The sequence below is a fragment of the Tenrec ecaudatus genome, chromosome 14, assembly GCF_050624435.1.
Source record: "Tenrec ecaudatus isolate mTenEca1 chromosome 14, mTenEca1.hap1, whole genome shotgun sequence".
In the NCBI taxonomy this organism is placed as follows: Eukaryota; Metazoa; Chordata; class Mammalia; order Afrosoricida; family Tenrecidae; genus Tenrec; species Tenrec ecaudatus.
This window is the reverse complement of record NC_134543.1, coordinates 91,350,274-91,369,273: the sequence shown is the minus strand read 5'-3', so window position 1 is coordinate 91,369,273 and position 19,000 is coordinate 91,350,274. Positions and strand designations below refer to the sequence as shown.

Here is a 19,000-nt window from a genome sequence, read left to right as displayed (position 1 = left end):
GGTAAAAGATTTTTGTTAAAAGAGTGAGCAGGAAAATGGATGTGGAGAACACTACAAGGGAACCGTTTCAGTGAAATCCCTTAATGTATTTTAAGTGAGCCCGGAGCCCCTGTGGGACTGCGCTTTAGACATCTGGCCTTCTGATAACCACGAGGCGGTTCAAGCCCCGCAGCCCTCATAGGGAAACCGAGGCTGTCTGCTTGTGCAGGGACTAGTCTCAGAGACCTTCCATGGGGTTGCTTGGAGTCGGACGCGCCCCGCCGACAGTGGGTTTTGGTGGGGGCTCAAGATATACCAGAAGGAAACTCACATCGCTAATTTGCTTTTGGGGGGGCGTTTATTTTGGAAAGCTTGTGCAACCTCTACAATTGGCGATACAAGAATCTCGGCAACTTGCCTCACGTGCAGCTCTTGCCGGAGTTTCGAACAGCAAATGCAGGACTGCTGCATGACTTCCAGCTCATTAATGTGGAGGACTTCCAGGGAGTTGGAGAATCCGAGCCCAATCCTTACTTTTATCAGGTAAGAAAAACAGGAGACGTCATTTTATTTTGCATTTACCTGACTGCATTACTAAGCGATGTCAGTAATGTCAAGCTGTTTGGCTAGCTGTTGAAAACAAGGAAAATTAGGTCCTTTCCTCACATACAACACAGAAAGATCGGATGCAGGAGGATTAAAGGTATATACAGTAAAGAAGAGGAACTATAACTATACTAGATAGAAAGCACTAGAAGAAAATAATGATGAATATATATATTGTTAGAGTGAAGAATAGTACTTCCTAATCTTTTTACCAAAACAGAAATCATATAGAAAAATATTGACCAATAAAAGGGTAAATTTTCTTATCAACATTTACCAGTGAATTGAACTCTGAATATATTTTTAAAAAATTAGCACTGGAGAAAAAAATGTGAAGACAAGAATACATCGTTCACAAATGGAGACTGATAGCAAGTATCAGTCAGTGGGCTGTCTTTTACAATATGTAGCGTTGGGGTATAGCTGAGTAAACTCTCAGCACTGATGCATTGCTAGTGGACAGGTCAGTTAGTGGGCAAATTTGTCAGGATGTGTTAAACGCGATGTTCCCACTGACATTATTATATTGATTGATAATCAGTTTTCTTATTCATTAAATCTCACTCTGGAAAATGGTAAAATGATTTGCTGCTGTTGGAGGTATTTCTGAAGCGTTGAAGACACCCCTCTTCCCCCGCAATAAGAGTACTCCGCATTGAAGTGACGGAGTTTGAGAAGTTAGTGTCTGAAAGGAAAGGATGATAGGTGGATAGATGAATAATTTTAACATGTTTGCAGGCAACTTGACTTTTAGCCAAGTACTAGAATATTTGTTAAACTGTCATTCTTCATGTTTTGTTAATACCCCACGTCTGACTTTTGAACACAGCACCGGTTTAGCCAGCATTTGGCATCCATGTGAATAAAAATCCATCGTGCCAAAAACACACATCTTGTAAACAAATTTTCAACCCCAGCTTTCATTGTGGTTATTTTCACGTTTTCTCCTTTGTGCTTTTATTGCTCGGATAAATGCGGTTTGCTTGAGCTGTAGAACATGGGGAGGATGCCGTTCCCTGTGTTTCAGAGAACTCGACTGGTGGCCTGGTTTTCAGTTAACGTCCATAGACTCCATTTGTCAGAGGAGAACTGCCCCAGCGTTTCCTCGGCTGTAATCTTTAGGAAAGGGAATTGCCAGGTCTTTCTCCTCCTGGAGCAAGAGCCCTGGGGCTGTAGTGGTTATGCACCGGGTACTGTGGGTTACACAAATAAATGGCCTTGCTAAATTCAAGGTCAGCAGTTCAAAACCACCAGCTTCTTCCTGGGGGAAAGAAAAGGCTTTCTACTGCCCTAAAGAGTTACAATCTAGGAAATCCTCAGGGGCAGTTCTGCCCCGCCCTACAGGGTTGCTATGAGTTGGAATAGACTCAGCGGTGAGTTTGGTTTGGTTTGGGGTTCTCCTCCTGAGTGGGTTTGAACTGCCAGTTCTTTGGTTAGCAGCTGAGCACATTGCCATGTGAGCCGCCAGGCCTCCAAAGAACCAGACGTTTATGTGACAGACAGCTCGGGCTGAGTATGAGCCTGTAATCAAGAGCCAGGCTACAGACGAGTGTTCCCAAGATCTTCCTGTACTTTTCATACTGTTTTTATAGGAAAGCCCTCTTCCTGCCTCTCCCCTGCCCCTGTTCAGTTTATGTTCTCATTTGGATTTCTTCTCTCAGGCAGTACTTTAAATCTATTTTCACTGACCCAAACTAAACAGCCTTATGGATATGATTCTTCTCTTTCAAGTTCAGTTGAGCCATTGGTTTTAAGCTCTTTAACCACCAATCTTTAACTAGAGTTTCTCATGTAAGTAACAGTAAGCTACACTGGCTGCTTTGAGGCACATCCTCCTCCCACTTCAAGTGGTTTGAGAGCGGTGGCAACCGTCAGTACGAGAAGACACGCACGCGGGGCCAAGACCAAAGGTGCGTGTGTGAGTAAGAAAGAAAAGTATTGTATTGTGACTCACTTACTCACTGCCATGGAATTGATTCTGACTCATTGCAACCCCACAAGACAAAGTAGCACTAACCCTCTTGGTTTCCAAAGGGGCATTTGTGCTCCCCTCAATCTCTTCATCCTTCTCCGCTTGGGTACAGCCCCAGGAAATATTGAGCCTTTAGGTTGTAAATGCCAAGGGAAGAGAACTATCACATTCTGTATTGTTAAACTAGTATCTAGTCCTCTCTCGGTTTTTTATAAAAGTCTATTTTTTATTGCCTAGGTTATTAAGTCTTTATTTCCTGTTGTGTGCTAAGTCGTGCTCTGTGTGCCTTACAGAATCTTGGAGAGGCAGAGTATATAGTAGCACTGTTCATGTACATGCGCCTGCTTGGCTACCCTGCTGACAAGATCAGTATTCTCACAACGTACAATGGACAGAAGCATCTCATTCGTGATATTATCAACAAACGATGCGACTACATTCCATTGATTGGAAGACCAAATAAGGTAAGTCCTGAGAACATACGTGGTCGAATGGCTAAAATACACAAGCTAGGCAATTTAATGTAACGGGGGTTGGCAAGAACGTGGATCAGGTCAAGCAGTGGGGCTGGAGCGTTGCTGGTGTATGTGTAACGCAGTGTAGACCTCTGGAGAACAGCCGACCGCTTCTTCGGAAGTTAAACTTGCACTTAACCATTTCACTTAGTAATTTAATTTCTCCAAATGCAAACTTGCTCCTAAAATATTTATTACAGCCTTAATTAAAATAGTTCTAAACTAGCAACAACTTAAATGACTATGTGTAAACAAACTGTGATAGGCTCAGTTAAGCACTACCACTTGACGATAGAAAGGCATAAACTTCTAAGGCCTACAACCTGTGGGTGATCTCAAAAATAAATGGCGAGTGAAAGAAGCCAGGCACCCAAGAATTCGTATTTCATTAGTCCATTTTATGGAATTTGAGAGGACTGGCTAAAACTAATGTGATGGAAAGCAGATCAGTGCGGGCCTGGGCCTGAGAGTGTGATTAGAAAAGGACAGGGGTAGTGCTTGTGGGATGATCGCAAATCTCGGCTATGCTGATAGCTGTTGCCAGAATGCTTCCGATGACTCAGACAATTAACACGGTACCTTCTCCTGCATGCAGCCTGTCTCAAAATCACATGTACTGAAAGAGAAAGGTTTGGGGTGTGTTGAATTCATGAAAAAGTGTTCAATGAGTGCTAGTATTGGAGATTCTAGAACCTTCCTGAACTTCTCTGTTTATACACACATTTTTCAAAATCAGCAAAAAGACTGTGGAGATTGTTCGCTTATGTTTGACAGAAGAATGCCATAGGCGAATGCTAGGGATCTGTTAATAAGTGAACACGCCAGGGTCTGTGGGTGGACCTCCAACTCCGATGCTTGGTAATACGGTTGGCGTGGTCCCTGCTGTCTTGGAGTGGGGGGGGGGTGCTAAATCCATAAATAATGCTGTAATCAACATTTAGAGAAGCAAATAGAAACAGGAGTGCCGTGTGAATAACCTACGTCATTATGGTGTTTCTTGAAACCACATTTTCCTTTTTCCTAGGTGACAACTGTTGACAGATTTCAAGGTCAACAAAATGATTATATTCTTCTTTCTCTAGTTCGAACCAGGGCAGTAGGCCACCTGCGGTAAGTGAGCAGAATGTTCATAATACTGTTGAACTTTACTACCTACTTCAGTTTTGCCGTAAGGAGAACTGAATCTGAAACATGTAAATGATAATTGCCATGACAGCTTTGGGTGCTTTCCATTAGGATGCTCAATGTCAGATCCTTTGTGTGATTGACCATGGATAATGCCACTGAGCTTTCTGACTCTATTCACTTCTCACCAACATCAGAGAGAGCATTTTATCATAAAGTTTTAATGTGTCTGTCCTACATCTGCTGGGCACTTAATGCCAAAAACGGTGAGCGTTAAAGTGGTGAAAAGTCTCTTAGGAGTAGTTTTCTTTACATTCAGTTTCTGAGTTTTTTCATCCCACACAGTCTTTTAGCTTGAGTGTTACAGGGTAAAGGAGCCATTGGTTCTTTGAGGATTAAGAATGGTCTAAATGAAAATAATCTATTTTTATCATTTATTGTGATGTGTGCTAAAGATTTATGGGAATATTATCTTAGTTTTACAAAGTGGTCATTTGGCTTTATAGAAACTTTTGTCTCATTTGACTTGCTAGCAAAATTATAAGCAGAGTTAATGATTTTATTTGGAGGATATGAAAAGAAACTTTTTTTTAAAAGAAACTTCTTAAAGCATTTGTCGCGTTGTCATCAAGTCAGGATCTATTTGCAGCTTACCCTAGTGAGCTCTTTCATTAGACTGATTGCCCTGATGTATGAGCAAGCAAAGATGTCATGGTTTAAGACATCAACATTATAAAATATGATGTGTCTAGGCTGACTTATTTGAATCTCAAGTATGTATTTGGAGACTAGCCTTTCTAAAAAGAAGCTCCTTTTCCGCTGCTGCCAGAGGGGCCCTTCTTTGGGTTTACATAACTAAAATATTGTCCCACCCACCACCCACCCATGATGCCCCAGAGCTCCATCCAGGGTCACCGAGCCGTAATTCCTTCCATTAGTCTTACCAGAAAATGTTCAGGGCCGAGGTCTCTGTGAACACAGCCCAAATGGGAGCAGATTGTTCTTCCGAGACAGATTCATCCTCTTGTTAATGTAATCTCTCTGTAACCTGGTAGCGCCTTCCGTCAGGGATTAAAGTAATCACCATACTTTTACTTCTTCAAGAAAGACAGCTCATTTGTAAAGGACGCTCACATTTCAGTAGCCATCCAAAATCTTCAAGCAAGCAAACAGAACAAATCTGTTCTCTGAATTTGAAACTAAAATGATCTTTTCTCACTAAAACATTCTATGTAAGAGGTGACATTAGATATACTGTAAAATATAGACTTTCTTTCATAAGTGTATTTATTTCATCTACTGTTTATAAAACTCAAGATAGGTGCAAAAAAACTGACATTTATCAGATAGCCAGCTACATGTACAGTCAGATGATTCAGTTTAACTAGTTTATCATTGTTTATGTAACCCTTGAGTGCCTCTGGTAGCCAGTATTGAGCCCTAAGTGTTAAAGTGAATTTAAAAGTAAGGCACAATACACCATTACACTATCTTTTTGTGTATCTGTTATGTACCTTTATCATATATGTAAACTGTGTGGTATGAGTTAATGAGTAAAAAGAAATTAACCTTGATGATAGAACCTGGGCATTTAGTAACTGAAATCTAAGAATTTTAAAATTTAAAAAGGGCTTGTTCAGATCGGTCCAATGGTGATAGTAAAAGCAAAATGATTATTGAAACTCAAACTTCAACATAGTACTGATTTGATTACTGTATCCTTTCATTAGTACATTGGGCATTTTGTGATCATAGCCCCTGTCCCCCCCAAAAAAGAAGAAAGAAGGAAAACCATAGAGGTTCGGAATAAAGTTTTGCCTTTTTACGTGGTTTAGTTATTTCTGTATGAGGGGCTTCAAACAATTCATGGTAAAAAAAATGTTCACGGTAAAATGGAATGAAAAGATAATGGAATATTTCTATTAAGTTTTTATTGCCCTAGCTTGACAAATACTGAGTGAAATATGTAAGTAAACAACGTTGTGCTAGTAGGTATGTTACTGACATTGACATGTGCTGTTGTTTTGTTTCCAAAGGGATGTCCGTCGCTTAGTGGTTGCCATGTCTAGAGCCAGACTTGGACTTTATATTTTTGCCAGAGTATCCCTCTTCCAAAACTGTTTTGAACTAACTCCAGCCTTCAGCCAGCTCACAGCCCGTCCACTTCATTTGCATCTAATTCCCACCGAACCGTTCCCAACTGTGAGAAAGGTAAGACTTCTAACAGAGATTGCATACGATAGCATCCACCATAGGGACAATTCAGGATTCTCTGACAGGTGACCGCTAGGAGCATCGCATCATATCAGCGACCTGATCTCTCATATAAAGTCCTTCTTACACTAAGGAACTGAATTAGATTATTTTTTAACCTAAAAATAATTTCAGGTAGCACGTATCAGGCAATTTAACCTTATATGCATCATCTCATTTCATCTTGGAAACAGCTGTTACATAGTTTGTGTTCTTGTTGTGTAAAGATGAGAAACATGGAACAGGTTGGTCACAGTCTGGTAGGTATAGAAGATCCACTGTGGAGCTAGTCGTCATTAGGTACTGCACTGCTTCTCTGGCTCTGGGAGGAGAACGTGCATAGCTACTGGATGAATCCTGTGGTAGAGCAAAAGCCACAGACTCTGCTTAAGGGCAAAGCCAAGAGTTTGATCGTAGAATTATAAACAAAGAAGCATGCTAATTGAGAAAGACAGTATTCCATTGTCTTTGTCAAGGTGGAGATTTCTATACCTGCAGAAACAAAGGATAGGCAGAGGGTTAAGAATTGTGTATAGATAGATAAGATCAGTTTGGGGGCTTGATATTTTTTGGTAATGATTGGTCATCTGATTGGGGGTAATGAGCCAGCCTATAGAATTATTTTGAGGAGCTCTGGTGGCATGGTATGTTCAGCGTTGGGGCGCTGAACAGTGTGGTCAGCTATGTGAAGCCACCAGTTATACCACAGAAGAAAGATTAGTCTCTCTGACCCACGAAGATTGACCATCTCAGAAACACAACGAACGGGTTCTACTCTGTCCTATAGAGTCGCTGTGAGTAGAGATCTACAAGACAGCAGGGGGTTGGATTGGGGTTTAATATTCATGGGTAGAGATGATTCTGGGAGCTGCTGTGTACATATTGTTCACAAATGGTTTCTTTCCCGACCAGGTTGGTTAATTATGAGTATATTCTCTCTGAGGACAGTTGTTTACCTCTGTATATATGGTTTCTTGGCAGTGCATTGTTGGCTTCCTCGTTCTGTTTGCTGAGGATCGTTAAAGCTCACTCCTTCCTTCTCAAGAGTTACTTATTTACTGGTTTCAATAAAGCGCAGTGGAAACTTAGAGAAAAGATAAGTTGTAGTTTTGAAGCTACACCTTATGCTAAAAATCAAAATGTAGTCTGATGTTGGAAGTAAACATAATTCTTTCCTATTAATCAAGTACCTTTGTTGCTAGTTTTAGATGCTTTTCCCATCCCCCCCTTGTGATCATGAATTGCTGTATGAGACTTTTTCATCAGGACTAATTATTCGCCTTGTTACATGTGAATCTTATCATTAGGGTCAGCAGGTCATAAGTCTCCACAAAGGAATAACCCAACTTCCAAAGGGCTTTTCTTTGGTCTTTGAGATTGGAAATGGTTGTTTGCTTATTGAGAGCATGGGCGCTGTTCTGACAGAGCAACTAGGCACCATCTAAGGTGGTTTGAGGGGACTGCAAAAGCAACGTCAAATTAAGAGGTCGTTGTTGAACTGCTGACCTTGCAATTAGTAGCCCAGTGAATAACCCATTACACTACCAAAGCTCCATGAAGAAAATTTGGAATTATCTTGTTTTGTAAAGTAATACTTATTAGGAAGTGATTAAGGATTTTTGTGCAGCAGTGATGTAATAGACAAGTCTATCAGCAGTAGTAGACATAGTATGGCATAAGTTGCAAATATCAAGTTTGTGACTACCAAGCCAAAGTCCAGAGAATATGAAAGAAACCATCTAATCTAGGTCTCTATTAATGGGTTATTTCCTTTGTTTCTTAATTTCAGACACAAACTAGTGTTGGGCTGTCATGATAGCTACCTATGCCTAACCTGTTCTATCATTCTAAACATGGCATATCTCAAATATACCTGGTGATAGAGTAGAATAAAGCATCGGGCTGCTAACCACAAGGTTGGTGGTTCAAACCCACCAGTGGCTCTATAGGAGAGAGATGAGGCTATCTTCTCCTGTAAAGATTTACAATGTTGGAAACCCTAGGGAGCAGTTCTGCTCTTGCCTATCGGTCTACTGTGAGTTGGAATCTACTCAGTAGTAGTGGGTTTTGTTTTTTATTTTTAATACACGTGTGTGTATGTGTGTGTGTGAGAGAGAGAGAGAGAGAGAACATGGGAATTTTCTCTGATGTAAGAAACATTCCTTCGCCTCAGACTGTGGGGAACAAATCAGACCCTCCTTGGTTTATTTGTTAGGGAAAGAAATGTCTTGGTTTATCTTTCAGACCAATTATCCTTCAAACCAATTTTCAATTAGTAAGTTATTACAAATGGATAGCACATCTATTTCTAAATGATCTCTAAGCCTTGCATAAGCACTAAATGTGTATATCAAGAATTACTACTACAGGGAATGGATTGTCCTTTTCTGTACGCTTCAGTGGGTTGTATCCTGAAACATAAGGGTTGGATGTTAACAGCCAAGTATTTTCCAAGTTATGAGTTCATTTTTTGGGAGACTGCTTGTTGGTCATCAAAAAGATATTTCTCAACAGATTGTCGATTGAGATCATTGTAAGAGGGCTTTAGGACATGAAGATCCTAAAGTCTGAGAGGCACCTTCCTGTACAAACACATCAGCAAGGCGATTGCCTTGGATTTCCTCTGTGTGAGCAACTTCTATTGGCTGATGGGCAAGGATTTTTATCAGAAGTAGTTTCAGAGGCAGTACTGATGCATCTGAAAGTCAGCGGCAAATGTCCCGTTTTTCATGGTGGTTCCAGAAGCTATCAATATGACACAGTAGGACAGAAATGTGGACAACTCTGAAACGGTGAAAATATTCACAGACTTCTCTTTGGTTGGTTTGTAGACCCTGGTAAAGGAAATTAATTCAGCCTGCTGGACTAACATTGCTTCAGGAAAAGCTTGATTCTAAATTTCCTGTGGAATTTGTAACCTCATACCCAGCTTGAGAGTGTCCACTAGTAGAATTAGGTCACAGATCATCCACAGATAAAATTAAATTCTCACTATCAAGAGGAGTCTGCTTTTCAGTCTTTTTCTGGAAATCACTAGTTCCTCTGTCAGGAGAAAGAAGAGACTTAAATGAGTCACAGGGTGAAGCCTAAGGATAGCTTCAGGTAAGATAATCTCATAAGAGGTGACCCTGCTGGGGATCGTGCTATGGACAAGTAGAATTAAGTCGGGCAGGCACAGCATTTGATATGTAAATGCCAAAGAACATTGCCAGGATGGCACCTGCAGTTGATCCTGCATGTCTGCTAGTGGCAGCCACTGCTCAGAGGCAATCCAAACCACTAGACCACGTTGGAGATTATATAGTAGCCCACAGGTTTAAACAGCTCCCTACATTTGGGCCAGGAAACCTAATGTATTTCTATTTACCTCCTGAACAAATAAGGAGAAATCAAGCTGATAATTAGGAAAACTCAAAGCAGAAGCCAAAGCCTGAGGCTTTTAGGTTTCTGAGGCTTGCCAATCTTCAGTTAATTTGAAGTGAACCTGGGCCTGAAGACTTTACATAGTCGTGTAAAGGATGAACTAATAAAAGAATGAGATGGGAACGGAATTCAGCAGAAAGCGTCCAATCCTAGAGAGCTGTGTAATTGTTTCTTTCTCTTTGGCACCGTTGGGTAAGCATTGGATGGCTAACAAACAGCCTCGCAAACCCTGTGAGTCGGATCGACTTAATGGCAGTGGGTGGGTAGGCCAAAATAACACACCTTCTCTTTGACTCTCTCATAATAGCTTAGGTATAAATTAAATGGCCTAGGTGTTTAACCATGAGTTAAGCTATCTCCAACTTTATCTTTAGATACCTTGTGTCATCCTGTGGCCAAAAATTTGAGTAAATTAAAGCTGCCTTCTAAACAAGCCTCCTTGTTTGGAAGAGGAACAGATGAACCCTTCTTAAGCCTTGTGTTGTCTGGACTGTAGCATAATAAAATTTTTTGGAATTTGTAAGTGATGCAAATCATCACATAAAACAAGGAAAGTATGTGGAGGAATCTGTATCCCCTAATGTTTTATAGATTGTGCCAACTGTTGACTTTCTCATGTAAAGTGTTTTTGAATACAGGCTGTCTGGGTGGGCAGGAATACTGAAAAAGATACAAGGGTCTCTGGTGGTGAACTGGGTATCTTCCACTGGGACCTTAGTAACAACTGAGGATCAGGACAGCTAGGAATCTATTAGTTATAGCCAAGTCTTAAACTTCCAACCCCGTTGTTAGTTTTTGCTGTAGTTTATTGGTTTGGTTTGGTTTTCGCAAGAAGGAATTGGGTATTGATTTGCCGAGGTCAGAGATTACAGGGCTTCAAGAAAGTTAGTTTCGTGTTAGTGGAGCAAAGTCACATTGAGCTTCCTGTTTGAGAGAGCATTGGGAATCTTTGCCAAGGGTTTAGATGAGTCCACTTGAACTGTACGGGGGTCAGTGGACAGGAACTGACCCTCCTCAGTAGATGTGGTGACTAACGAAGTGTAAAGAATTGCTGAGAGGCTTTCTGTGAGGGGAGATGCAGGTTGGACCAAGTCCTGAATGGGTAAGGCAAATGCCTACAGAAAAACATATACCCTCCCATCCCACCCACCCTTCTCCCCTCCCCTCTTTTTTTTTTTGTCTAAAGTAGAATGTGTTCAGAAGTAGTATACAGGCTTAGGAAAATTTATCGCTTTTCATAGAATTCCAATTTGGCAGTTTTGTTTGGATGAAAGCTCTCTCCCGGGAAAATTAGCAGTTGTCTCTGGGCTGAGGAGAGGTGTGAATCTTGACAAGCCTGAGAAATACTGGTACAGGGGGTGCATGATGTACTGTGTGAGAAACACTGGTACAGGTGGTGCATGAAGTACTGTCTGAGAAACACTGGTACAGGTGGTGCATGAAGTACTGTCTGAGAAACACTGGTACAGGTGGTGCATGATGTACTGTCTGAGAAACACTGGTACAGATGGTGCATGATGTACTATCTGAGCTGATTTGTTACCCCCATTGTTTTTATAGCGATTTTGTAGGCTTGCGGGGTGAAGGTGGCACAGGTGTCAACTATAAACTTAAAAGGCACTCCATTTGCAGTAGGAGCCCGCGTGGCATAAGGAGTTACTCTTGCAACTGCTAACGGGGTCACAGTTCAAACCCAGCAGCGGCTCTGCAGGAGGAAGATGTGGCGTTCTGCTCCCATACGATTTACAACCTTGGACACGCACGAGCGCAGATTCATTCTATCCGATATGGTCACAGTAGTGAATTTTGTGTTTGTATTTTCCATTAACAATCAGGGTTGTTTCTTAGTGGGTTCCTTAGGAAAAGCCTCAATTTTATCTCCAGAGCCTCGGCACTCAGGCTTGGCTGGAGGACTCCCCGCCAGGGAGGTTCTTTGTTTTCATTTTCACTTAAAACCATCTTTCTTCCAGTGGCCAAGCTTTTTGCAATAATGACTCGTTTGGGGTTTGTTGGAACTTTTAGCAGGAAATTTAGGCACTCCTCGCTCAAATATATACATAGATTTATATATGATATGGTGGTTGCATTTGTTATGATTTCAGCACCATTACTTTATTTTGTTCTGTCTTTTGTTCGTAAATTTGACGTAGTTTATAACTACACCAGACTGAGGATGGTGAGGCTCCATCTCACATACTTTGGGCATGGTATCAGGAGAGACCAGTCCCTAGAGAAATATATCATGGGGGTCAGCAAAAAAGCTGAAGTTCAGCAAATAAAAAAGGTGAATATCCTCAAACTGAGGGATTGACATAGTGGCTGCGACAGAAGGCTCAAAGTTAACAACAGTGTGGAGCTGGTGCAGGACTGACCAGTGCTGCGTCCGGTTATCCATGGGGTCACTGAGTTGGAGCTAACTGGGGGTACCTAACAGCAGCATGCTGGATCAGTTAATGCAGGAAGAGATACTCCTGCTCACTGTAAACTCTCGAGAGAACTCTGAGCACAGGCCATATGAACTGTAGACATAAATGTAATCTGAACTCCCACTACTGCAAACAGACTAGTGAACAGTCCCTATGCTCGTATGCAGTCGCATCTTGTTTGCAGGTGTGTGCTGTGTCCAGTTAGTGTAGGCGTCTGCTCTTGCAGCCTTTCTGGGTGATGCCAGCACACTCCAGGGGATGGGGTCACCCACTTGGAGAGACACTGCTCTAGAGGCTTATTCTTTCTTTCTCATTGAGGTGGGAAGGGAGTTTAGAAAGATCTTTAGTAGAAGAGGGAGAAGGGAGAGGGGATAAAGAGTTGGAGTGAGTAATGAGAAGGAAATGTTGGTGATGCACAGCACAGCTTTGACTTTGTAATTTAGAAATGATGACTTGCAGGGATACAAAGTTAGTGCCCTGTTACCATTTTAAAGCTCCCCAATATGAATTTTAAAATGCATTCCTTTGAATCTATTTGATTGAGAACCTTTCTTTTCTAATTAACTGCACAGAAAATATAATTTAACAAAGTCAAATTATCTTGAAAGTGGCCACAGGTGTTTTTAATGTCTTTACACAGCTGTCCCAACCACTTAAAAATGCAGAAGTTATTGGACCAAACAGTTTATTCGTATAATGATCAGGAGTCCCAGAGGGAAACTCTACATGGTTAGATGCAGCCTTCCCCATTCATCTTGTCAGAAGAAGGCAGATGCGCACTTTAGATTTCTAAAGTGGAACGCCACTTTGTTTCTCACAGATCCATCACCGTGGTCTCCACAGAGTCACTTGTGTCAAACAAAACAAACGCAGGGCCATCAAGTCCATTCTGATTCATAGATTGCTTCTTGGTAGAGCGGAGCCGAACTGCCCCTTGGGTTAGAGACCGACAATCTGTACCTGAGCAGAAAGTCTCATCTTTCTCCCACACAGCAGCTGGTGGGTTCGATCTGCTGACCTTGTGGCTATCAGCCCTACACATAACCCACGACACCCACAGGTCAAACGAAAGAACAAAGGTGCAGCAAAGAGAAAGTAAATCCTCAACACAGTTCGGAAAGTCCACAGAAGATGAAGGTGCTGGAATCAAAGAGGGACTCGCCCAAGTGACTCCCAGATGGGTCTGAGGAGGTGGAGGGCCTACCTGGCTCTCACCTCCCAAGGCCGCCTGACAACCAGACACACGTTCAGAGCGCATGTCACAAGTCGGCTTAAAGTAAAATAAAACATTTTATTGAAGGGTAAGAAATTTAAAAAACAATTGTGAGTTGGGAAAACATAAGCGTTGAGTATTGTCAACCAGCACATTCGCGACGCCTCTGCAGCGAACGAAGGGAAGGTAGAGGGTTAATGAGCGGCTGTGAATAAGACCAGCTTCAGCTTGAAGTCCTTGAAATGTAAAGGTCGGCCATCTGGCTTGGGAGTAGTGAGCCAGCTGGTTTGGTTATTCTTGATGGTGAGATTGTAGTCAACTATCATTATAGATAGTTTCAAGCAAACTGTGCACTGAGTCTTCTCAAAGGGCTTACATCCTGACCACTTCGGAGACGCTGCGAGCGCCCTCCACAGAGGACATCTAGATTGTCATAGAGTCCTTGGAAATGACTTTCCATCCAGACCTTGTGTTTCCCGGGAATGCGGGGTAACCTCACATTTGTTGAGGGTACACAAAGTTACCCCATTTGTTTCCTTAAAAGTTACTACTTTCCTGTTGGTTTCAACAAAGCAAAGTGTGAGAAGAGACGGGTTGTTGTTTTGGTGCAGAACCTTATGCTAAAAATAAACTGCAGTCTGGTTTTGGACAGGAACGTCCTGCTCATCCACTAGGTCCTCTGCCCTCAGAAGCTGACGGCCTGGGCAGTGGAGGGCCGCCGAGACAGACCCAGGTTCTCACGGCCTGCCCTTTGGGTTTCACTGCTTTCCCATCCTGTCCATGAGTCAGTTTCTTTTCTAAGGCCCCTCCTTGAGCTCCTTTCCCCGTCACCGAGTACAGAGACCGTGTGGTTTCTTCTCTTCTGACTAACGTGGAAGGGACCACCCTTTTTGACCTTGCATTTTTCATTTAATAGTATATCTTTAAATGTTCACGGTAACGCTTCCCTCCGCTACCTTAAAAAAAGTAAATAATGTATATTTGTTATAAAGTAATACTGACTACTCATATTTTAAAAAATTGCTCCCTCCCTTAAAAAAAAAACAACGGAAAGGAAAGAAATGCTGCCGGTCTGGGCGTAAGGAGAAAGGGTGAGAAGGTAGTGATGGGACGGGCCCGGGTCAGGACACAGCCTAACGCTCTGAACCTCTGCGGGCTGGCTGTAAAGCAGGAGATTGTGGTTAGAAGGTGTGTCACAGAGCATTGGAGTCTTCCTGTCATCCTCCTTCACCGGAGATTCCTATCGAAGGGCTTCCGGGCCAGACCCTTGGACCCTGCTGCTAACCCGTGCTGCTGGGGCCTGCAGGCTGGGGACTTGGAAAGGTTGAGCAGCCAGCCCTGCAGCTTCCGAGAGCGCCCAGCAGAACCACGGGGAGTCCAAAATTAAAAAGCCAACAATAGCTAGCCTGGCACTCTTTACACGCACAAACTGTAGTGATTGCAAAAATTAGCAAAAGAGACCTCTGGCTACATGCAGTACAATCTCCTTTTAATTCTGCAAAGTACTATTCAATGTACTATTTCTAATGCTGTGTGTGTGAAATAATTTGTCATTTTAAGGTACAATCTTTTGTCTTGGGATTTTCTAAATTATTATAGTAAGAAGAGGAAGACTTTATGAACATTTTAATGGCTTTTCATTTTAGAGTAGGTTAGGAAGAAGTACAGAGCGTGTATTCCTCCGTATTTTACCATTTGCCCACCCTGACAGTGCAGGGTGCGCTGTGAGAATCGTCACATTTCAGCCCAGATGGACCGCAGCTAAGTCTCGGGGCTGACGCCTCGGCGGTTTAACCACCTCCACAGGTGGTTCTGATGGACACCGCACAGTTTACACTTCAGACGATTCTTCACCAACATTTGTTGACTGCGTTAATACTAAAAAATAGTTTAAAATTCCATTTATGAAATATTTTTAATAAAATGGTGAAGTATAAATAGGAAAAATAGTTCAGAATAGTTTGTAAATTGTCTTGTATATTACAAGACTTTACAAGACACAAACCGTATTGGTGACCACTACTTTAGGCCATGTTGATTTTTTCTCATTGTTCAAATGATTGCTTAGTTCCTATTGATTCTTGTACATACCTTTATAGACTGAAACCATCTTTTGTTTGCCAGCATCAAATGTCATTAAAAAGCTGATGACTCTTGGCTCCCTACCCATTGTGAAGTCTTGGCTGTAGGGCCATATTGGTTATGTCGTATGCCCGCTCGTGGCTTCCAAACCTTACCAATGTGTCTACCTAACATAGAGCCCTGAGCCTCCATTGAAGTTGTAGCCTCTATGGTGTGTCACGCTATACTTTGGTTTTCCTTCTAGAACGGAGAGAGACCATCTCATGAAGTACAGATAATAAAGAATATGCCCCAGATGGCAAGATTTGTGTACGACATGTACTTGCATTTAATGCAAACAACACATCATTATCATCAGGTGAGTTTTCTCTAAATTCATTGTTTTATTTTTCTTGATGTAGGAAGAATCTTCTCTTTTACATAATAAATCTTTAAAATATTCCATGTGGAAAACCAACTAAACTAATATCGACTGTTATGCTTATAACAGTCATACTTTTCATATATCTTTGTATGGAATTTGACCTGCAAATATTCCACATCTATCCAGTATACAGTTTGCTAAGTTTTTCCTACGTCTTTCTATATGAAACTATCACCACGCTCAAGATAAAAGAGCTCGTTCATTACCCGGGATTCTCTTCGTGCCCTCCGTAATCCCTCCTTCCGTCGTCACCTCCTTCCCCACTGCCTCTAGGCCTTAATCCCTCCTTCCGTCCTCACCACCTTCCCCACTGCCTCTAGGCCTTAATCCCTCCTTCCGTCCTCACCACCTTCCCCACTGCCTCTAGGCCTTAATCCCTCCTTCCGTCCTCACCACCTTCCCCACTGCCTCTAGGCCTTAATCCCTCCTTCCGTCCTCACCACCTTCCCCACTGCCTCTAGGCAACCAGCAATCCACTTTCTGTTACAAAAGATGAGCCTACATTTCCTGGAAACTTATGTCAATGATATCCTACATATTATAGAAGACATACGGTTTTATTTGTCCTCCTGTCCCGTTAGTCAGCAGAATTATTTTGAAATTCATTTATTTGTTATGTGAACAGAGACTTCGTTTTTTTTTTGCTGGGTTATTGCACCCGTTGTACAGATGCTCCGTAGTTGACCTGCTCATCATCTCGTAAGGAACATTGGAGTGTTTTCCAGGTGTGGGCCATTTCACGTCAGCCTGCGGGAACAGGAAAGCTTTCGTACTAACATGTGCTTCCATCTTAACTAGGCAGTATGGTACAGAGGTGTTTATTACCTTTTTAAGAAATGACCCTACTATTTTGTGAAGCGCTTGTACTCATTGATCTCCCCGGGTGTGAGTGTTGTAGGAGCCCCACAGTCTTACCTACATTTGGACTGGTTTGTCTTTATTTATTTTAGCTCTTCAAATAGATGTGTAGTGATTGCATTTGTCTAGTGGTTACTGATGTTGACCATCATTTTATGTGGCTATTTGCCATTTGTATACCCTCCCTCCCCCCATCCATCCATCCATCTATCCAATTTTTTTTTTAATTTTTAAGGAGTCCTATAATAGGTTTATAATAGGTTTACGCATTGGGCTGCTAACTGCAAGCTCAGCATTTCAAACCACCAGAACTTTTCAAGAGAAAGATGAGGCTTTTTACTCCTGTACAGATTTAGAGTCACAGAAAATCCAGCGGGGGCAGTTCTGCTCTGCCCTTTGGGGTCACTATGAGTCAGAAGTATATGAGAGAGAGAGAGCTTGTGTATGTGTTTGGGAATTTTTATAAACGGGTTTGTTTTATTACTACATTTAAAGAATTGTTTTCCTGGCTATAAATCTTTTATTTAAATATGTGTTTTACTAATATTTTCTCCAACTATGTAACATGTCTTTTTATTTTCATATCAGTTCAAAGACTTTAAAATCTTGATGAAGTTCAACTTATATCATGAAAATATGGTCTCCATTTTTTTAGGTCTCCTTTGAATCTTCTCATTAATATTTTGTAGTTTTCAGCATACGAACCTTGCACACATTTGTTATCTTTGGGCTAAGCAGTTTGTATTTTTATTGCCTACTGTAAATGGCATCTTAAAACGTTTTATTTTACAATCTCCAACAAGTTCAACATAACCCCTGGAAAGAGAGGACAAGCCTTAGAGCTGGGCTGCCATGGGGGGAGGGAAGGCCTAGTAGCTGGAGCTGCTCCAGTTTCTGACTGAGAGACTGCCGCTACCTCTGTGCTAGCGCCTTGTCGCCGTGCCTGGTCTCCCCAGCTCGCCACAGGGCTCCGTGCTTGAGTTCATGTGGCAAGTCGGCCTACTCAGCCAGTGTTTGCCCACAAATGTAACAGCACGTTTCTTTGCTAAAATAGCTCATAGCCGCTTTCCATGCAGGTGTCCTATCTGAAAATGTGACATATACATTCATGATTAGTATGATACACAGAGAAACCTAGGCTATGGTCGTCACTCAGGGTTTCAGGGAAATCTCTAAACATACTGTTAGTGTGAGCACTTAGCTGTGTGAACCAGGGGTGCTGGCTCATTTGAACTCACTTGATCTTCTTTTTCATCAGACTTTCCTGCAGTTACCTCCCGCTATGGTAGAAGAAAGTGAGGAAGTCCAAAGTCAAGAAGCAGAAGTAGAAACTGAAAAAGAGGCCACTGCTGTTCAAGCTGACCCGCTGCCCGCTGGAGAAGATTCCAGCTCCAATCCAGAAAGTTCAGCCTCCCAAACTGAGACCACCCCAGATCTAGTTGACCACCCCCCGTCAGCCAGCCAGTTGCAATCCACCCCTGCTCCTGTAGAGGCCACAGCCAGTGTGGCAGCATCAGTAACTGCACCCCCGGAGGCCAGTGCCCCTCAGGATGGCGCACCTGCCACAGATGAGACCAAGTAGCCAAACCGTAACTTCCTTGGGGAGGACATTTTATTCTTAGACGTCTATGAAAAGTTACTTCTTGCATTTTACATTTCCATCTGCCTTTTCCCATGGCACTAATTAAAATCAGTGTTCTTTATTTTTATTAAGTGATTTTAATGTTTGTCTTCTTGGATATATTGTTTAAAGTCATGTTTATACACACACACACACACACGTTTTATCTGTTCACACAGAAGAGCAAATAGCCACCCTCTTGATGTTTTCATCATTAACCGACTCTGTCTGTGGGCATCCTTCGCTTAAAAGAATTTTCTAGGCTCTCTGCGCGGTCCTGGCAGCTGAGACCAAGGCCGTCTGGGAGGTGCCCTTGAGTTGGTTCCAGCCTGCTGCGATCCTGTGAACGGTAGAAGAATACATTGTCCAGGCTTGCCTCAGCCTCACAATTGTTGCTAAGCTCCAGCTATTCTCTAGCCACGATATCCGTGCATCCTGCTGCAGGTCTTCCTTTCTTCCACGCATGATGTGCTTCTCCGGGGCCTGGTGCTGAACAAGTGAGA

General features: G+C 42.3%; 1 protein-coding gene across 1 annotated transcript in view; it reads left to right on the top strand.

The window, feature by feature from the left end:
* AQR (aquarius intron-binding spliceosomal factor) overlaps positions 1–18,593 on the top strand; it is a 104,517-nt gene extending 85,924 nt beyond the window's left edge. The window contains exons 30-35 of the mRNA XM_075530610.1: positions 351–522; positions 2,851–3,021; positions 4,097–4,182; positions 6,234–6,408; positions 15,839–15,952; positions 18,135–18,593. Coding sequence (XP_075386725.1) covers positions 351–522; positions 2,851–3,021; positions 4,097–4,182; positions 6,234–6,408; positions 15,839–15,952; positions 18,135–18,458 — 1,042 coding nt within the window. The 3' untranslated portion in view covers positions 18,459–18,593. The remainder of the gene's footprint in view (positions 1–350; positions 523–2,850; positions 3,022–4,096; positions 4,183–6,233; positions 6,409–15,838; positions 15,953–18,134) is intronic.
* Positions 18,594–19,000: the final 407 nt, after the last annotated feature.